At 43.2% G+C, this 22,291-nt stretch overlaps 1 protein-coding gene across 4 annotated transcripts in view; it reads right to left on the bottom strand.

Moving 5' to 3' along the window:
- The window catches only part of HPSE (heparanase), a 147,161-nt gene that overhangs the window by 34,941 nt on the left and 89,929 nt on the right, over positions 1 to 22,291 (bottom strand). For 2 of the 4 annotated variants that reach the window (XM_056568783.1, XM_056568784.1), the window contains 2 exons: positions 10,562 to 10,824; positions 3,818 to 3,963 (listed from right to left, as the gene is read on the bottom strand). In XM_056568783.1, the coding sequence (XP_056424758.1) occupies positions 3,818 to 3,963; positions 10,562 to 10,752 (337 nt within the window). In that variant the 5' untranslated portion in view covers positions 10,753 to 10,824. Of the gene's footprint in view, positions 1 to 3,817; positions 3,964 to 10,561; positions 10,825 to 10,912; positions 10,996 to 11,083; positions 11,105 to 22,291 lie in introns of those variants that run through there. The other 2 variants (XM_056568785.1, XM_056568786.1) reach the window with 2 other exon arrangements.

The raw sequence follows: 22,291 nt of genomic DNA, 5'->3' as shown, positions 1-22,291 counted from the left end.
GCAGACTGCTGCGGCCCCGTCCAGGAGATCCCGGGGGCCCCAGTGCTCGAACCCCCCGCGTCTATAACTTATCCCCTATCCTTTGGATAAGGGATAAGTTATTTTGCGTTGGAGTACTCCTTTAAGGTCTCTTCGTCACTGGTCACCTCCTTGGGCCCTGGCTGAACTGTATAGACTTTACCAACTGTCTACCCTCAGTAAAGCTACCGTTGTCTGTAACTTGGCGTCGGAGTTTTTATTGCCCCCCCCCCATGCCTAGCCCAGGATCCAGTGGTATACCTTTGGGTGGTTTTAGGCTAAACCACGCCCTGGCATCACAAATACAAGGGGTTAATGCCATCTGCCCCAGGGTAACAACATCTGCCCTCATCACACCCCGCTACCACAATTTCTTAATTATGTACAATTCACAAACACCATTCAATGTCTAGTCTACTTTCAGTTTTAAAGTGGATTTCCAATGATAAGCTCAACAATGATATGCAAGTCACAGCCTATATACAATAGATCCTTATCTGATATTTTTTCCCCATAGTACTTGCTCCTTCACTGTTTTTCAGCTGAGCTCAATAAGAGCAGTTATCTGTGACTACAATGTAGCTACAGTACCTACAGGAAGTCTAGGTTCACGCTGCCGCTTGCATGCGTCCGTTCAGGGTCCGTTCGGCTCTTGAGCAGAACGAACCCTGAAATGGGGCGGAACAAAATGGATACATTCACTTGAATAGGGTTCATCAAGGATCGGTAGTTTAGCAAAGAAAAAGAATCATGCAAGAATATTACACAGGGACATTCGGCTGCAGCAGAGTCCCATTGATTTCCATGGGGAATCAACAGGGATTCTGCTGAACTGTGCACACAGTTAAATTTCCTGATTCCGGTATCTGCATTGCTTTCTATTAGACGGCACGTTTCTGAGTGGTCCTAGCACCAGCCAGATCGTGTAAATGTGCAGAATGTCCGCCAATCACTGGGAAATGAAACCGATCACTTCTCCCGGCTATATCTAATGATCAGTGGGGGTCTGCACACCCAGATTCCAACCAATCAAGACTTTTTACATGCCTTTAGTACATATCCAATTTTTTCTTAAAGTAACAGTGCCCATGTAAAGTTTTTAAAGACCCATCCTTAATTTCTTATTAAAAGGAATATGTCAAAGGGAAGATTATTAATGTTTAACTAGTGTACTGTATTGCACCCATTACATTTTTGTCCTAAAATGTTGTCCTTCCTACAGCTATGCCACTACAGATCAGAAAATGTCCAATGCTGATGCTGATGTTGTTACCCTAGGGGCAGATGGCATTAACCCCTTGTATTCGTGATGCCAGGGCGTTGTTTAGCCTAAAACCACCTGAAGGTATACCACTGGATCCTGGGCTAGACACAGGGGCAATAAAGACTCTGACGCCAAGTTACGGAAAATGGTAGCTTTACTGAGGGTAGACAGTTGGTAAAGTCTATACAGTTCAGCCAGGGTCCAAGGAGGTGACCAGTGACGCAGAGACCTTAAGGGCTTGCTGGGACTTGAAGTAGAAATGGACAATTGAATGCAGACCACGCTGACTTGACAGATGACATGGACTGACTTGACATGACTCATAAAGCTATGACTTTAGCTTACTTGACTTGATGGTGGCTGCAGGACTTGACATTGAGGCCTCCAACACTCTGGACACACACACTAGGCATGACTACACTGGACCTCAGCTTAGCAGAAGAGCAGAGCTCAAAGAGAGAGAAGCTATCTACACCCAGGGCTTATATGGGGGAGACTAGCAGGGAGCCCATAGGTCACTCTTGGGATTACCTGGTCACTGGTACCTCCTGGGTAACAATCACATGACATATCACATGGTATAACTCTTAAAGCAACATTACATTTTATAACACTTTACAAGGTAAAACATATTTACAATGGGGAAACAAGTGCAGGGTGCCTTGAGGACACTGAAGGAGGCTGCCTGACAGGACAGCAGGAGCACGGGGTAACACCTCCCGTACTGGGCCACCGCATATGCATAACATTAAAGGGGTGCCAGAAAGTTAAACAGATTTGTAAATTATTTCTATTAAAAAAATCTTACTCCTTCCAGTACTTATTAGCTGCTGAATACTACAGAGGAAATTATTTTCTTTTTGGAACACAGTGCTCTCTGTTGACATCATGAGCACAGTGCTCTCTGCTGACATCTCTGTCCATTTTAGGAACTGTCCAGAGCAGCATATATGTTTGCTATGGGGATTTTCTCCTACTCTGTACAGTTCTTAAAATGGACAGAGGTGTCCACAGAGAGCACTGTGGTCATGATGTCAGCAGAGAGCTCTGTGTTCCAAAAAGAAAATAATTTCCTATGTAGTATTCAGCAGCTAATAAGTGCTAAAAGGATTAAGATTTTTTAATAGAAGTAATTTACAGATCTGTTTAACTTTCTGGCACCAGTTGATTTAAAAAAAAATTTAAAAATTTCGCCGGAGTACCCCTTTAACTCCATTCACTTTAATGGAACTGAGCTCTAGTAACACACACATCCTGAGGACAGATATGGTGCCGATTTTTAAATATATCAGCTCTGTTATAAACCAATTTGTCTTACACAGTAAAAATATCCCTCCCGATCCCACGTGGTTATCAGACTGGATCAACATTGAAAACAAGAAGTCTACGCGTTTGCATAAGTATTGTGTTTTTTTTATTTATTTTTTTAAGAAATCAATAAAGCCAAAAAAAAAAAGACCATAAACCATAAAACCGGAAATCTATCATTAATGCTTCATATAATAGAGAAACAACAGTGCTTCAGCTCACCGCAGGTGCGCACGGACAGGGCGCGGACCTCGCCCAAATGGACAACAGAAGAAAGAGGAGTCCAGCGTCCAGAAACTCGGAGGATAATATTTATTCACCAGATGGTCATAACAGGAACACAGGGTACAGTGACGCGTTTCGGCTTTACAACAAAGCCTTAGTCATACTAAAGCTTTGTTGTAAAGCCGAAACGCGTCACTGTACCCTGTGTTCCTGTTATGACCATCTGGTGAATAAATATTATCCTCCGAGTTTCTGGACGCTGGACTCCTCTTTCTTCTGCTTCATATAATGTAGCATTGTACTTTTAGATATAGTAACTATTTCTCAATGGACACCATAGTGACATGTTATTATCAGAGACACGAACACACTCATTTTATTTTTAATTAAGATAAGAGCAACAGTACCCTTGCTATCAGACATATAAAACATGTGGCAGACAAATTACCTTTAAAGGGGTTATCCAGCAATAGCAAAAAAAACAGCACAATACCTGTCTGCAGGTTGTTTGTGGTCTCCATTTACTTCAATGGAACGGAGCTGCAAAACCACACCCAACCTGCAGACAAATGTGGTGCAGTTTTTTTAAAGAAATCGGCTCTGGTTTTTTAATACTGGATAACCCCTTTAAGACCCTAGTAAACCCTTGTGGAGCAGTAATTTTTCAGTAAGTGTAAAATATTCTGTAAGGCAATAATTACACACATTACAATATACAATTGGTGACAAAGCATAATGTACTGTGCTGGATATTGCCTTATAGAAAGAAGTGATGGTATTTATGTAATTTTTATCTTATTTATCTTAAAATGTCTTATTTTTATAACAGCAGGGAAACAAAACAATAGTTTTAAAATTGATTATTTCACAAAAAATGGTTCATCTATACAGAGAGAAAAATAATAAGCTATGAAAGTTTTGGAAACAATACATCGCAAAGATAAATTTACCATGTTTCCCTATGATTAAAAAATACATTCTTTATTTCTGTATCATTGTCACCTTGCTTTACTGCGAAGTTCCAGGTAATGTTTTCTTCTGTTGATGCTTTTCGTGCTGGATCAAAGAAAAGGAAATCTGATTTTGTTCCTCCAAATCTCAAGAAGGCAGGAGAAAGGCCACTTGTTAAAGTGATAAGTTTCTGGGATCTAAAAAAAAAAAAATTCAACATTTTTTTTTCCCATTTACTTCTCTAAGACCCATTAAAGGGTTCCTATCTCTTTAAAACACTTCTGACAGGTCAGAAGTTTTGATCGCTTGGGGTGCATAAATCCCCAAAATTCCTTAAAGAGGCACTGTCATTGTTAAAAACTTTTCATATATTGCAGGACTCATTATAATATGACATTTCACAAAATACACCTGTTAAAAAAATTAAATTTTAACCTGAAATTCAAGCTCAAAATAGCCGCCAGTAGGGGTCGCCTGTCTTTTAGCCAGACAGACTAGTCTATATTTTACAGCATACTGGATACCGGACTTAAAGCATACCGGTATCCAGTATAGGAGATTTCTATTGTGTATGCAAAACTACAGATAAAGGATGTGTGGACATGCTGGGAGCTGTAGTTTTACAACAGCTGGAGGCAACACTGCTCTAACACAGTTATTTACAAACATTGCAGCTTCAGTTGTTACTAAACTACAACTCCCAGCATGCTGAAATAGTCAAAGCTTTCTCGGACTCCTGAATAGTGTTGCTCGCGAATATTCGCAATTCGAATATTATTCGCGAATATCGCATATTCGCGAATTCGCGAATTTCGCGAATATAGCGCTATATATTCGTAATTACGAATATTCGTTTTTTTTTTTTTTTTTTTTTTTTTTTTTTTTTTTCTTCACAGTACACATCACAGTGATCATCCCTCTCTGCTTCCAGCTTGTGTGGTGTAAAGAAGGCTGTAATACTACTGTGTGAGACTGGCGTGCGAAAATTCGCATATGCGAAAATTAGCATATGCTAATTTTCGCATATGCGAATTTCCACATATGTTAATTTTCGCATGGCGTATTTTCGCATGCGCGAAAATAAAACGAGGATATAACGAATATGCGAATATTCGCGAATATATGACGAATATTCGTCCATATATTCGCGAATATTCGCGAATTCGAATATGGCCTATGCCGCTCAACACTACTCCTGAATGACAAAGAAGTTGATCAGACATTCAGGAGTCTGTGAAAGATGAATGACACACATAGTGACAGCTATGCTGATTAGCATCCAGCTTTACTAGGAGAAGATAAAACAGATAGAACATGTATTCATAAAAATGCTGTACTTTTATCTAAAAAATTCTTACACTAATTTTATAAAGATCTATTCTTATATTTATACATTTTATCCTGTGATGAATTCACCATAATGTCTTCTGATTACTGCAGGCAAGCTCCAAGTATCTTTCTCCGTGTAACATGACACAGCATAAAACCAGAGAGGAAAGGGTTACAGAGTAGAGAGTATTGATTGGCTGACTGCCCAGGCTTGCTCCTGTGAGGGAGACAGACTGACACGCCCCCTCCAGTCTGCACAATGAAAAAGTAACTCACCAGCAGATAAATGCTGATATCTCTGGATATATAGATCCAAGACACATTAAAATTATATGCACATGATCAGGATTGGGCCCTGAGTAACATATCACTTTTTTCTTTTTTTTGCACTATGACAGGTACGCTTTAAAGGACATCTCCAGCAAAATACAATTTATAAGCCCCCGATCTCCTGCACGGGGCCATGGCTCTGTCGCGGCTCTCCCGTGCAGGAGGCCGCCCATCTCCTCCATGTAGTTCTATGGGAGAGGCAGGGATGCAGCGTTCGTGCCTCCCCACCCCTCCCATAGAACTGTATGCGGAGGGGGCGCGAGGTCGACGCTTATCCCCTGTGCATAGGGGATAAGTTGTCTTTTGCTGCAGATGTCCTTTAAGTAAATGGGCTCAGCTGAACACTGTGGGGGAGATTTAGCAAAACCTGTCCAGAGGAAAAATTGCCCAGTTGCCCATAGCAACCAATCAGATTGCTTCTTTCATTTTGCAGAGGCCTTGTTAAAAATTAAAGAAGTGAGCTGATTGGTTGCTATGGGCAACTGGGCAATTTTTCCTCTGTACAGGTTTTGGTAAATCTTACCCGGTGTGTCTTCATTTCTGCTTATATATACATCCAAGTCTGCCATGTGCAGACCAAGGGACCAATTTCCCTGTGGCACATGGGAAATTGATCATTTGGTCTGCACATGACAGACATCTATCTCCATACATACACAATTCCCATGAAAAGCAGCACTCCAATAAAAAATGCCCAGGTGCACAATGTGTAAATCCAGGTCACGGATCCACCAAAAACAGCAAACGAATGGACAATGGCACTTCCATCAGGTGAAAAAAGTGATGTGTGTGGTTAAATTCACCTGCCAGTGGCAATAGAAAAAACTTGTTGTATATTGTTTATTTCTGCTTTTCAGAGGTGCGAGCAATGTACAGAATCATGGAAAGTCCCTAGACTTTCTATATACTTCTCTCTCCATAAAGAAATGAGGAGTGCTATGGCCCATTTGTTGACATGACATCAGCTGACAAATGAAAAAATGATGTGATTTTTTTGTGTGGCCTGTGTAAATGGATGATGTGCTGGCCTGGCGACAATGACAAAGTTATAGGGTGACGTGCAATCAGTGATAGATTGACCTATGTGAAGGCTTATTAAACAGGCACTGATCATTGAGATCAGATAGCGTTGACTATCCTCCCCCTCAGACCAAGTAAAAAGGGCCTTAAGAGGTGCAATGGTAGCATTTAAACCCTCCTGCAACATAAGGAAGCAGCATTGCTAAAAAAAAAAAAAAAAAAAAAAAAAGGGAAGTGCAGAGTGTAATAATGATCTTTCATTAAATTGCACAATAATGTAGTGACTGTGCCAAAGCTATCCTACTAAATAAAGTATTAGGTTCTGTGCTTATACAATGTATGTGGACAATAACTCTGTATCTGCCAAAGTCGTTCTACAGGGCCAAGCTGCCAAAGAGGTGTCCTCTTCCCTGTCTTGCCTTAAAGGTGATCGGAAATTCAGAAATATGCAGTATTGTAAAGCTAAAAATATTATTGACACATAGCCTTATACTTGGGACGGCAACTGGCAAAGCCGGATTACGTGAGAGCTGTATGTAATCTGCCGACGCATGCACTCTACCAACAGAGCGCAGCGCTCAAAGTCATCATCCTGTAAGTCAAGTCTTCTGTCTACCCGGTGTGGTCTGCACTAAATTCTCCCATCCAACTATAAGTCCCAGCAAACCTGCGAGGTCTCTGTGTCACTGGTCACCTCCTTGGGCCCTGGCTGTACTGCATAGACTATAACAACTGTCTACCCTCAGTAAAGCTACCATTTTCCGTAACTTGGTGTCGGTGTCTTCATTGCCCCCGTGCCTAGCCCAGGATCCAGTGGTATACCTTCGGGTGGTTAAGGCTAAACCACGCCCTGGTGTCATGAACACAAAGGGTTAATACCATCTGCCCCTAGGGTAACAACATCTGCCCTGCACCACAATCGTATACCCTATTCTTTGGATATGGGATAAGATGTTATCCGGTGGAGTACCCCTTTAAAGTTCTGTTGACTTTAATAGTCTGTTCACTTTTCTTGCAGAATCCGCATGTAAAAGTCTATTGAAGTCAAGTGGATTTTTCCTGACAAAATGAGTTTGGAGCAGAATTGACATAGAATTGATGCAAAATGGACACAAAATTCGCAGCTCAAATCCCAAAATTGCTAAACTTCCGGATTCCCTCTTAAAATTCCCCAATAAAATTTGTTGCCAATCAGTAGATGGCAGATTGGCTGAATTTCCTGATCGAAAGGATTCCTCATCAATTCCTCAGTGTGAATATACCCTTAAGGTGATATTATTACATTTGACACTTGAATGTTCTGGAACAGTCCTTCATATAATTAAATAAACTCTGCGCACAGAAGCACACTCTGCTTTCATTTTTTTTTTTTTTTTTTTTTTTTTAAAGGAGTAGTAGTATGGAAGAGGTATGTCGGCCACCACTTTGTGCTGACACAGCTTCATTCATTGAGGAGAGCAGGGGGCACTAGGCAGGGGATTGCAAAGAGTCCCAGCAGTTGGATCCCCCGCGATGCAGATAGGGGATAAGTTTTCATAAACAGGACTCATCCTTTAACAGGAAAGGGGTAATGTTCCAAACCACGCATTATTCCTGACAGCCCTATGAGCCAAACCCCTCCTATGCTCACATTCAGTCCACTAACATGGTAGGACCAGTGGCGTAGCTATAGAGGTCACAGTGGTCGCAATTGTGACTGGGCCCCATAGCCAGGGGGGTCTGGATGGCCCCCATGCCACTACTCTATTTTCTGCAGCAGCAAGTCACACTGACACAGCGGGCACTAAGGCCCGGCCCTCGGGCCTGTTGCTGCCAGCAAATTTTTTATGCTTTCAGTCCTGTCCCTTTAAAAATTCAGCGCAGGGCAGGGTTATTCCGGCGGCGATTGGGTACGGATCGGCCTAGGGCAGCACAAAACTAAAATACATCACTGATGGGCTGGGGAATATTGGTTTAGATTGGTGGAGCCTGGAGGAGGACTTAGGGGTCTGGGGGGGGGGGGGGCAGAGGAGCGTGGAATGGATTTGGGTCTGAGAAGGAGGGGGAGAGAGAAGGGGTTTGGGGGAAGAGAGGAGTCAGTACTGGTGTTGGATTCAGCTGAGAAGAAACAGTGTGTGACAGTGTTATTATTACGGGCACAGTGTTATGCAGGGTAATATTCAGAGGGCAATGTGTGTGACAGTATTGTAATCTGGGGTACAGTGTGTGGCAGTATTGTATTCAGGGGTTACAGTGTGTGGCAGCATTGTATTCAGGGGGTACAGTGTGGCAGCATTATATTTAGAGGGTACAGTGTGTGACAGTATTATATTTAGAGGGTACAGTGTGTGACATTATTATATACAGGGAGTACAATGTCTGGCAAGGTTATTTCAGTTGTGGCACACTGTGTGGCAGTATTATATTCAGGGGGTACAGTGTGTGGCAGTATTATATTCAGGGGTACACTGTGTGGCAGTATTATATTCAGGGGTACAGTGTGTGACAGTATTATATTCAGGGGGTATAGTGTGTGTGGCAGCATTATATTTAGAGGGTACAGTGTGTGGCAGTATAATATTCAGAGGGTACAATGTGTGGCAGGGTTATATTTAGGGGGCAGAGTATTTGGCAGGATTATAAGGATTAACAAAGTGAGGAGGAACCTATGATGTCCGGGTGTCTATGACTCTGCAGAGAAAGATGTATCCAAAAGAAGTCACGGCGTCTGACCAGATGAAGAAGACAAGGAAAGAAAGCAGAAAATACTTCACTCTTCAGAGGTCACTGATATCATTGTGTATTCTCCTGACTGTCCCAGTACTGCTGTAGTCACTTGTAAGTTCTGTGGAAATGAGGGGTTAAACTGTACCCCAATTTGTTGCTCTCCAGCTGTTGCAAAACTACTACTCTCATAATGCCTGAAGCTCTCCAGACATGGTGGGAGTTGTAGCTTTGCAACAGCTGGAGAGCCATTTGAACCAAGGTGTCCCAGCAGTTGGACCCCCACCACAAAAATGGGCCGCTTATTATAAAAGCTTGGGCCCATTTTTGGCCCTGGCGCAGGGGGGTAGGGGGCCCAGGTAAATTTTTTCCAGCTACACCCCACGATAGGGCTGAACTTCCAAGGATGGAGTCCCCCCACAAACTGCTTCCGCTATTGCCTACCCAAGGCATAAGGGTGCGATCACCTAAAGATTTGGCCCCCGTAATCTCATCCCACTGGGATGCCGATGTATATTGTTACCAGGAGCAGCAGACCCCATGCACTTCTATGGCCAAACGGAGTCACCTAGTGATTCAGTTCAGGACATATGCGCTATTTAAAAAAAAAAAAAACAACTACTGTCATAAGTCTGCTCAAAATAGTGTTTATATCCCAAACTGAATCATTAGAGGCCATAGAAGGTCTGCAGCTCCCATTTTCGACAGAATGCCAATAGATATAATTAACACAGGGACAGAGTGTAGTGTGATAGTGCCCGGAGTCTTGCACAACCCACACTCCTTCTTACTGAGAACTAAAGCACCAGAACCATGCTGTTCCTACAGAGACAACTTCTGTTAGTTGGCAGCCAGGATACCAACATTCCCACTGCCAGCTAAAATGACTGCCCATTAAATCTTCAGATCACAAGTAGTGTTGAGCGGCATAGGCCATATTCGAATTCGCAAATATTCGCTAAATTGGCATATTCGTAATATTCTCGTTTTATTTTATTTTTACATATGAGAAAATTAGCATATACAAAATTAGCATATGCAACAATTCGCATATGCGGAAATTAGCATATGCAAATTTTCGCATATGTGAAAATTCGCACGCCAGTCTCACACAGTAGTATTAGAGCCTTCTTTACACCACACAAGCTGGAAGCAGAGAGGGATGATCACTGTGATGTGTACTGTGAAAAAAAAACGAATATTCGTAATTACGAATATATAGCGCTATATTCGCGAATAAAATTCGCATTGCGAATATTCGTGAGCAACACTAATCACAAGGTGCACAGACAGTGTAGGGTACAATACTTAAAAAATAACAATATACATATGTCAATATATGTACAAAGACAATAACAGAACAGTGCGATAAAAAAGATATACAGTCTTTAGGTGTTAAGACATGCCACTTACCCAAGGAAAGCAATATACTTAGCTTCTGAGGCAAGACTGGCATCAATGGTTACAGAAAGGAATCTTGGGTTTAGAGGAGCTCGGAGGCTAGTCTTCAGCTGTAGTTGTAGTTCCACTGGTGGTTCCAGAGCATTGCTGCTGGTTTCCAGAAGAGCTACAGCAAGAACGGCAACGATGGCAGAAATATTCATTAGTCAGGTCCTACGTGGAGCACTGTAATGAAGACGCAACTGGAATACACTAGACCGAATATACTGTACAGCCTACAAGCAGGAAGAGAAGTTTTCCTGTTAGGAACATATTAGACGGAGGAAGCTGTGTCTATACAATCACAATGAGTGTGCATTTTACTTGGGTTCCAAATATTTTCCGTCTATAAGCCATAGGTCCTCCCCAACTTCCTCATCCCCTGCTCACATCCTCATGAAAGCAATAGTGTCAGTGTCTATGTGTTAGGTAAAGCGTAGGCACAGGCTATGAAGAGTAGTACATGTAAATGAGGTAAACAATGAATAAGCTTACTTTGTAGTCAGGTGATCCCAGGCAGATGTAGGGAGGAGGCTTACATACAACTAGCTAGCCCCACCCTGACAGCTTACATTGCATTGAACCTGTATTGTTAATCCTAACGGACAGGTTATTATACAGAATGTGCTGTCGGTCACACTAGCTGAATATTTTTTCACTATCCTTTGAAGCAACAGGCTATGTGTTCCTTTTAGATTTTTAACCCCTTAAGGAGCAGGCAATTTTTCATTTCACGCTTTCAATTTGGCACTAGAGATGAGCGAACTTACAGTAAATTTGATTCGTCACGAACATCTCGGCTCGGCAGTTGATGACTTATCCTGCATAAATGAGTTCAGCTTTCAGGTGCTCCCGTGGGCTGGGAAAGGTGGATACAGTCCTAGGAGACTCTTTCCTAGGAATATATCCACCTTTTCCAGCCCACCGGAGCACCGGAAAACTGAACTCATTTATGCAGGATAAATCATCAACTGCCGAGCCGAGAAGTTTGTGACGAATCAAATCTACTGTATGTTCGCTCATCTCTATTTGGCACCTACAGACCCATATAAGAGCTTCACCAATTCACCAATTGTACTTTGTAATAACATCAATCACTTCATAACAAAATCTACGGCAAAACAAAAAAAAAATGAGAAAAAAATTGAAAAAATAAATAAAATTTTTTGTAACTTTTGGGGGCTTCCATTTCTATGCAGTGTACTTTTCTTTATTCTGTAGGTCCATACAGTTACAAGGATACCCAATTTATGTAGGTTTTATTTTATTTTACTTCTTTAAAAAAATATAACTACATGCACTGTCCTTATCTGACCCCTGTAACTTTTATTTTTCCACACACAGGCCAATAGACAGGCCTATATGAAGGCAAATTTTTTTGTGCCGTGATCTGTAGTTTGATTGGTACCATTTTTTTTTATAGATTTTTTTATGAGCAATTTAGGACCAGTTTTGAAGGATGCTCAGCTCGTGAGCATGCTTTAAACCCCAGTAACAGGGGACCAGGGCATATAGGTACGCGCTCGGTCCTTCAGTTCCAGGACGCAAGGGTGTACCTGTACGTCCTTCGTCCTAAAGGGGTTAATCACAGTTTGTACATAGGGAAATGTGGCATAAATTTTAGTGTGGAATGTCTTTTGTACATATAAGACTCAGTTCACACTACGTTCTTGCCCCTTTTAATCATATCCATCGGCATCCAGACGAAAACAGGACACTGAGAAGATTACCCCATTGACTTTATGGCCAAACAGGATGTTTTTCACTGTTTTCAGCAGAATCAAAAAAGGGGGCATATATCTTGAAAGGAGTCGCTAGGTGACATTGTTCGACCATTGAAGTGAATGGGGTCTACAACAGTATACAACGGAATCCCATTTTTGGCAGGAAGCTGACAGATACGATTAACAGGGGAAGGAACGCAGTGTGGACTTAGCCTTAGGGTAGGTTCACAATACATGCTCCTGTGGTGTCCCGGTACCGTATTGCATACCATACCTAGTGTAGAGGTCCCCAAAGTCAGAGTAACTACGTTCAGGTAGGGTTCCTCAGATGGGACAGCCCCTAGTCGCCTCTCTTTAAGTCTAACTCTAATGTAAATGTGTGTCTATATTTCATAGCAATGTATAGTACTTACCTTGTTCAGCATCGCATGACCTTCGGTCATGTGACCATGCTCGTAACCTCTTTGGTATGTTGTAGGACCTTAGGAGGTCCTTGGGTCACGTGTTACCCATAAATCTCTGTAATGGTGATTGACATCCATATGGACCAATTAGAGTTAGTCCATCCCCTGCCCATATAAGGGAGCTGCATCCAATTATCGCTCTCTTGGGTTGCTGCTCTCGTGGATGCCGGACTAACAGGACGGTGCTACACAACTTTCAAAGACATGCTAGGCCTCAAAACCTATGGCCTCAGCAGAACCAAAATCATGAGTTCAAATCTAAATTCCTGCTAATGCTAGCATGACTACTGGACCAAAACTAATTCCCCTAATTCCAATGGAACAGCGCAATAGACTAAAAGACTCTGACTGCTAAAGTCCCAACCATTGTCAATCTCCTAAGGAAAGAGACTGTTATGCTAATGAAGTGTACAGAAAATCTTCAGTAAAAGTTAACACTGTCTACAGAAGCTCTCCGATTGTGGACAATCTATTATTCTCTACCTCAAATCTATTATCATCTACCTCCCTATCGTTCCTTGGAAGGGTGGCGGTAAGAAAAGCTTTATTGAGGAACCCTCACCCTGGCGTCATGAGTAGCAAGGGTTAACAAGCACCCTTTGATTACCGCACAGCTACACTCCCCATACCCTATACCCCCCAGGCTCTCACATTCCCGTTAGTTCGATCCATTGGCCTCCCGCCAAAAATGGGATGCCGATGTATACTGATAACAGACCCCATTGACTTAATGATTCCATTTAGGAAGCACAACAGCCTCCATTTTTGAGTCCAATGAAAATAATGGATATGTTATGTTTGACCATAAAAGTGAATCTTTTTGTCTGGATGCCAACAGATACGATTAAAAGGGGCAGGAACGTAGTGTGAATAGATAGGACTGTCTACACTAGGCCGACAGATAGGACTAATTGGGGCACTAACATAGTGTGAACCTACCCTGTACAAAAAACATTCCACCCTAAAATGTATTCCACATGCCTTTTTGATTTTGTTTGCACAAAAAGAAAACACCTAGCCTGTTGCTTCAATGATAGAAAAAATAATCCTAAATGAAAGTAGAGGGCATGCTTCATCATCTCAACAATTTTTGGAATATCCAAATGACTGGAATGGTTGGGGCAGGTGGGGGTTTGGACAACGGGGTTGTCAAGGATTAGAAATAAAAGCTAAGGGTAGGTTCACAGTAAGGGTACGTTCACAGTGCCTTTACATGTGCCTGCTCGGAGTGACAATACACCGCTATGAGCAGACACACTGAAGTGATGTGCGAGTCGCTGCGCATGCGCAGTGTACTCACCCACATCGCGGCCGCTCCCCCTGCTCTATGAGCTAGGCCGAGAGCTGCCGCAATGTGCCAGTATGCTGCGCATGCGCGCTGCGACTCGCACATCACAGTGTGTCTGCTCGAAGCAGCGTATTGCCACTCCGAGTAGGCACATGTAAAGGCAGCATACAGCGGTCCTCAGTGGCAGATCCGCAGCGTGAAATAGACTGTGGATCCACTCGTGTGAACGTACCCTTAGGCTAAGTTTCCACTTGTTTTTTGTTTTTTTTTGGGGGGGGGGGGGGGAACGCCAATTCTGCCGCATGCCGTTTTTTCGGCCAAAGAACGCTGTGGCCAGATGTTAGCTGTAAATCAATGAGAAATTGCTAAATTATTTTTCCACTTTGCGTTTTTCAGTTTAACTTTTTTTTAAATCCTTTTTGGCGTTTGTTTCACTCTTTTTTGCCGTTTTTCAGCTCCTCAGTGGTTTTGTAAAGTCGCAGCATGTTGAGCCTATGCTGTTTTTTCCCCTGAAATCTTTGTGTTTTTTTCCCACAGAAGTGTATGGGAGTAAAAAAAAACGCCTAGAAAAACGACATGTGGGTTTTAACTTTCGCGGTTTTGCAGGCGGTTTTTATTCTTTTTTAGACTCCAGAAAAGTGATGGAGATACCTTTTTTAATAAAATTCCATAGGGTACCATTAAAAAAATATATATTAAAAAAGATACAGTATTGATGGAAAAAATTGTATTTAACGAAATTTATCTTTATTATAATTAAATTTTATTTATTTTTAAACAGGGATCAATTTATATGGGCAGGCAGAGCACTAAAAATGTAGCCGACAATAATAAAAATGTAGTGTTTGTGTGTTTTTCACTTTTTGTTTTTTTGTACATTTTTTAGGTAGTACTACTACTCCCAGGATGGAACACACTGTTCCATGATGGGAATAGTAGTACCTGTACTAATTGACATATCGCCCTCGTCACTTCTGATACCCGTTACGATCCTCCTGTATAATGTATAGATGAGGCTGGCCGCTATTCTATGGTCCCCTGCAATGACGTATATATACACATATTCATATTTCCTGCAGAGAGCTGTGATTGGCCAGATGGTTCCAGCCAATCACAACTCTCTGTGGGAAATATGAATAGGTGTATACAGTATATACGTCAGTGCAGATGACCATGAAAGAGCGTCCGGCCGCCCCATCTATAGATTATACAGGAGGATCAGAGCGGGTGTCAGGAGTGATACTCGCTGCAATCTGTCTATTAATGCAGGTACTACAGCTCCCAGCACAGAGTGTGCTCCATGTTGGGAGTAGTAGTACCTGCAGTTAAAGGAGTACTCCGGGATAGGAAAATTGCCTGTCATACTGCCATCAGTACACATTCCTTCCGTCGCTCCCCTCGTGCCTTCGGTAACCGGCTCTGGCCTCCGCTGCTATCTCTTCCTGCTTGCCGGTAGTCAGCGAGTCATACTGCACTCAGCTAATCACCGGCCGCAGCGAAGTCCCGCCTCGGCCGGCGATAGGCTGAGCAGCAGTGTGAAGTTTTCCGAAAACGTCACACTGACGCTCAGCCCATCGCCGGCTGAGGATGGACTAAGCTGCGGCCGGTGATTGGCTGAATGCAGTAAGACTCAACCACCGGCAACCAGGAAGAGGATCGCGGTGGAGGCCGGAGCCGGTTACTGGAGGCACAAGGGGAGCGACGGAAGGTATGTACACCTTTATTTTTTTTACTGCCGGCAGTATGACGGGGACAGATCACCGCGGGAGTCACTCCTGACGCCTGCTGCGATCGTCCTTCATCCCTGACATGCGGAGCGTCTTTCTCCATCTGGCCAATCCCCACTCTGGGCGGAAAATATGAATGAGTGATGTGAATTTCTATTCACATTACTGGCCATAGTATAGTGCAGAGATGCGAGTGCTGTATAGAGCCGCTCCGTATCTCTGCTATATTATGGATGATCGGGCGATCTGTCTATTAGTACAGGAACTACTACTCCCATCATGGAACAGTGTGTTCCGTCTGGGAGTAGTAGTACTACCTCAAAAATATAAAAAATAAAGAAAAAAAAGTTGAAAACACACTCACACTAAATTTTTTTTTGTTGTCGGCTACATTTTTAGTGCCCTGCCTGCCCACATAAATTGATCCCTGTTTAAAAATTAATAAAAATTTCACTATAAAAAATATAAATGTTGTTAAATACTTTTTTCCATCACTACTGCATCCTTTTTTTTTGGTACACAACAAATTTTGAAAAAAAAAAACTCCAAAAGGGCCAAGAATGCAATTTCCCCTCAAATGCAAAAATGACAGAAAAAAAAAACCAAAAATATGTCAGACGCAAGAAACTGCACTGGCGTTTTTTCTGGCGTTTTTTTCACACAAAAAAACGCAGGAAAAAAAAAACAAGTGGAAACTTAGCCTAAGGCTATGTTTCTGCTTGTTTTTTAGCCAGCATTTTTCGCACAAAAAAAAAAAATCAGACATGCTGGAAAAAACGCCATAAACACTACCACTGTATTTTCCTGCATATTTGCAATTTTTCTGGCATTTTAACCTAGATATTTAGTTTTTTCTTCTTTGGCGGTTTTTCCTGTGTCCACCTCTTTTTTTTTTTTTTTTAACTCTTTATTAAAAATAAGATATAAACACACCCGAAAAAAATGACAATGCAAAACCCACATTGCGTTTTTAATAACTTTTTTTCCCCATAGAAAAATGTTAAAATTTAATAGTCTCAACAGCTATGATTTTGAAAAACTGCCAAGTGGGTAATGAGGGTATGTCCATACTGACTTGCAGCTCACATTTGGCTGTATTGTTTTTCACCCAAAAAAAATGATGTGCGGCTGTTTGGCCATTTTTTCTTAAAAAACTAAACAAAAATTGTTAATCGTTACTCGTTACCAATTAATCATATCCGTCAGTATCCCACCAAAAATTTTATGTTGACATATACATTAAATGGAAGAAGCAGACTCTGTTGCTTTCTTTGGCCAAATTTAGTAATTTAGTGGCTTAGTTTGGGACCTATGCATTATTTCTCTGCAGCCTGTGCTTTTGAGTCAGCTTAAATTAGTGTATAGGTCCCCAATGGAATGACTAGGTAACTCTATTCGGCCATAGAAAGCAATGGGTCTGCTGTCCCAGACAAGAGTAAGGCTGGTAAAAAAAATTCTGATCTCTTTCATAAATCTTGGAAATCCCTTAAAGGGGTTATCCACTATAAAGGTGATTTTAGTACGTACCTGGCATACAGTAATGGACATGCTTAGGAAGGATGTGCACTTGTCTTGGGGCTAAATGGCTATGTCATGAGATTACCATAACACTGTGGCTAGCTTTTCGTTAACTGGTATTTCCTGTTTGACTTTTCTTTTTGTGACTACAAATCCCACAATTCCATTTTCCTCCCTCCCACACATCAGCCACCCCACCATTGAAACATAAATGAGCTGCATCCATTCAAAAGACCTGTGGTTTTCAATCAGGGTGCCTACAGCTGTTGCATTAGTTGCAGATTGATCTCTCTCCCACCAAGCGATCGCTCCACCCATTGGAGCAAACAGGCTCCCTGTCATCAGCTGACTAGTGAGTCAGGTCTCGGACACATTGATAGCTGAGAAAAATCTGAGACAACAGTCATTTTGTATGCTGGTAAAAATAAATATTGGAGTGAAAATCACAGAAGAATTGTGAGAAGACCGTCACACAAAGGTACAGACACTATATTATGAAGTTTAGTAACTTTACAGCCCCTGTATCATAGTCAAATAAAAAAAATCCTGGAATACCCCCTTAAGACCTCCTTCGCACATACCTTTTTTAAAGCGTTTTTCCACTTGAAAAAAGTTTTAGTACATTCATTTTTTGTGGTGTTTTTCTTATTACAAGTTATGTGATTCTTTGATCATGTGATTTAAGGATTTCTAATAAAGAGTGTGAATTAATGCATATATTTTTACCTCCTTTATAGTGTTATGGGGGTACTTTATGATAAAAATTGCAGGTTCTCTTTATTCTGTAAGTCAATGTAATTAAAACTATATCAAATTCATATCGTTTTTTTTATTTATTATTGTAGTACTTTGAAAAAAGGGTCAAACTTTATTTTAACAAAATCTATTATTTAAATTGCACTATTCTGACCCATAATTAATTTTTTTTCCATATACAAGGCTGTGTCAGGGCTCATTTTTTGTGCCATGATCTGTAGTAGAGATGAGCGTGCCAAATCCGGCAAACCCAGCATACCTTGTAGCTAGCAGAAAGATCACATGCCCCCAGGTTATCCAATCATTGCTTGCAATATGTCACATAACGTTCCTAGGCCAATGAGGAGAAAACCTTCACAAATCCAACAGAATTTCAAAGCAAGCTGAGCAAAGCATTGATCAATGGGTTGGCCTCAGACAGTAACCTCCTGTCACTTGCAGTACTGTGTTCAATTGGTGCACTACAAATCCCAGCCAGCAGTGAAGTGAATGAGCCCATAAAAGCTATCACATTACCAGCAGAGCAAAGCATTGATCAGTGGACAGACCTTAGAAAGTGGCCTCTTGTCACCTGCAGTACTGTGTCGAGTTGGTGCACTACAAATCCAAGCCAGCAGTGAACCAGCCTATAAAAGCTATCACATTACAAGTAGAAATGTAGCGGATTGTTCGCCGGCGAACAGTTCCCGGCGAATTTAGCATGTCCGCGTTCGCCTCGCCGGGCGAACATATGTGAAGTTCGATCCGTCCCCTATACTTTAACATTGCGGTAAACTTTGACCCTGTGAGACCCATTACAGCCAATCAGCAGCAGTCCCTCCCTTCCAGACCCTCCTACCTCTTGCACGGATGCCATTTTAGCCTCATTCAGCATGCTGCAGGCTTAGGAAGTGGAGGGTCAGAGAAGCTGCTCCTGCTGCATAGGGAAAGCGATAGCTAGGTTGCTGCTAGGTGGTGTATTCAGGGTCCAGTTTGCTCCTAAAGCACTAGTGTAACATCTGCTTTAAGGACAGCACCCAAAAAAGCCCTTTTTAGGGCTCAAATATCAGTCCGTGTGTCTTGCAACAGCTGGAGGCACCCTGGTTGGGAGGGAACCGCTAGTTAAAAGGGGTACTCCAGAATAAAACTTAAGTTCCTTCAAGCAACTAACTACTACCGTATTCAAAGGGCTGAAATATATCAGTCCGTGTGTTTTGCAACAGCTGGAGGCACCCTGGTTGGGGACCACTGCTTAAAAGGGGAACTCCGCTGGCAAGCTTTTTTTCTTTAAAGCAACTAACTACTACAGTATTCAAAGGGCTGAAATATATCAGTCCATGTGTTTTGCAACAGCTGGAGGCACCCTGGTTGGGGACCACTGCTTAAAAGGGGAACTCCGCTGGCAAGCTTTTTTGCTCATTGTCACACTAGTGCAAATCATATTTGGTGTGACAGTTGTGCAAATTTAAAAAAAAATACCTTTTTTTGGCTGTTAAATAAAACCAGTCACTGTCAGTTCACGTCACAGTTGCCAGTTATTTTTGCCTGCAGGGCAAATTGTGTCACCCTAGTGAAAATCACATTTGGTGTGACACTTGTGCAAATAAAAAATAAAAAACTTTTTTGGCTGTTAAATAAAACCAGTCATCACTGTCAGTTCCCGTCACAGTTGCCAGTTTTTTTTTTGCCTGCAGGGCAAATTGTGTCACCCTAGTGCAAATCACATTGGGTGTGACACTTATTTAAATTTAACCAAAAAAATGACAGGCAGAGGAAGGCCACCCCGCAGGGGCCGTCGTGGTGCTGGGATTCCCTTTGGCCCTAGAATGGCCAGTGTTCAGAGGCCACGTACCCTGAACCTCCAAAGTTCTGAGGACTTAGTTGACTGGCAATCACAAGACACCCAATTTACTACAGCTTCCGTTCGGAACCTTGACGCACCATCCTTCTTCTCCTCTAGCTAAGCTTCGGGCACCTCTCATGCTACCACTTGCCCGCCTGCCGCCACCACAAACACTAGCACCACAGCAGCTTTACTTGATCCATCGGAGGAGTTATTTACACATCAGTTTGAAGACATGAGTGATGCACAACCATTATTGCCAGAGGATGTAGTTAACAGGGATATGTCTCAGTCAGGCAGCATTACACACATGGATGTACGGTGTGATGATGATGTTGTACCCGCTGCTGCTTCCTTTCTTGAGGTGTCAGATAGCGGTGAAGGTGTTGATGATGACGATGTGTCCGTGGATGCCACGTGGGTGCCCGCTAGAAGAGAAGAAGAGGGGGAAAGTTCAGATGGGGAGACAGAGAGGAGGAGGAGACAAGTTGGAAGCAGGGGGAGGTCGTCGCAAGGAGCTAGTAGCACAGTCAGACAGCATGCATCAGCACCCGAGGTCAGCCAGACGGGACACCAATCAACGCATGCTGTTGCCACCACCAGAATGCCGTCATCGCAGAGCTCAGCAGTGTGGCATTTTTTTTGTGTGTCTGCCTCTGACAACAGCGAGGCAATTTGCAACCTGTGCCAGAAGAAACTGAGTCGTGGGAAGTACAACAACACCCACCTAGGCACAACTGCTTTGTGAAGGCACATGATGTCACATCACAAACACCTATGGGATCAGCACGTCAGTACAAGCAGCACACAAAGTCAAAGCCGCCATCCTCCTCCTGGTCCAGCATCTTCAGCCAGGTCAACCACTGCTGCCCTCCTTGCCCCCTCTCAACCATCCGCCTCTCCGTCTCTCACCTTGAGCAGTTCCTGCTCATCTGCCCACAGTCAGGTGTCTGTCAAGGAGATGTTTGAGCACAAGAAGCCAATGTCTCAAAGTCACCCCCTAGCCCGGCGTCTGACAGCTGGCTTGTCAGAACTGCTATCCCGCCAGCTTTTACCATACAAGCTTGGTGGAGTCTGAGGCCTTTAAAACATTTGTAGCCATTGGGACACCGCAGTGGAAGGTACCCGGACGAAATTTTTTTGCACAAAAGGCAATCTTCAACCTTTACTCCATTGTGCAAAAGGAAATTGTGGCATGTCTGGCACACAGTGTAGGGGCAAGGGTCCGTCTGACCACTGATACCTGGTCTGCAAAGCATGGTCAGGGCAGGTATATCACCTACACTGCGCATTGGGTAAACCTGGTGACGGCTGCCAAGCATGGAATGCGTGGCTCTGCAGAGGAGTTGGTGACACCGCCACGACTTGCAGGCAGGCCTGCTGCCACCTCCTCTACTCCTCCTACTCCATCCTCTTCCATAACATCCTCGGTCGAGTCCTCTTCCACTGCTGCGTCTTGCTCCACATCACTGCCCCCCCCAGCTCCCCAGGTGCTATTCCACATCCCGGATATGGCAGTGTCACGCCATCTTGGGGTTGACTTGCCTCAAAGCGGAGAGTCACAGCGCACCAGCGCTCCTGTCGGCCCTGAACGCACAGGTGGACCAGTGCTGACTCCGCACCAACTGGAGATCGGCAAGGTGGTTTGTGACAACGGAACAAATTTGTTGGTGGCATTGAGGTTGGGCAAGTTGACACATGTGCCGTGCATGGCACATGTGTGTAATCTGATTGTACAACGCTTTGTGCTCAAGTACCCAGGCTTACAGGATGTCCTGAAGCAGTCCATGAAGGTGTGTGGCCATTTCAAGCGTTCCTACACGGCCATGGCGCACTTGTCAGATATCCAGCGGCGAAACAACATGCCAGTGAGGCGCTTGATTTGCGACAGCCCGACACGTTGGAATTCAACACTCCTAATGTTCGACCGCCTGCTCCAACAAGAAAAAGCCGTCAACAAATATTTGTTTGACCAGGGTGCTAGGACATCATCTGCGGAGCTGGGAATTTTTTTTGCCACATTACTGGAGGCTCATGCGCAATGCCTGTAGGCTCATGCGTCCTTTTGAGGAGGTGACAAACCTGGTCAGTCGCACCGAAGGCACCATCATCGACATCATACCTTTTGTTTTCTTCCAGGAGCGTGCCCTGCGAAGAGTGCTGGATCAGGCAGTAGATGAGCGTGAAGAGAAAGAGTTGTGGACACCATCACCACCAGAAACAGCCTCATCAGCATCGCTTGCTGGACCTGCGGCAACGCTGGAAGAGGATTGTGAGGAAGAGGAGTCAGAGGAGGAATGTGGCTTTGAAGAGGAGGAGGAAGACCAACCACAGCAGGCATCCCAGGGTGCTCCTTGTCACCTATCTGGTTCCCGTGGTGTTGTACGTGGCTGGGGGGGAAAAA

Source organism: Hyla sarda, chromosome 1 (genome assembly GCF_029499605.1).
Source record: "Hyla sarda isolate aHylSar1 chromosome 1, aHylSar1.hap1, whole genome shotgun sequence".
NCBI lineage: Eukaryota > Metazoa > Chordata > Amphibia > Anura > Hylidae > Hyla > Hyla sarda.
Note: the sequence above shows the minus strand (reverse complement) of the source record. Positions and strands in the feature narration are given on the sequence as shown.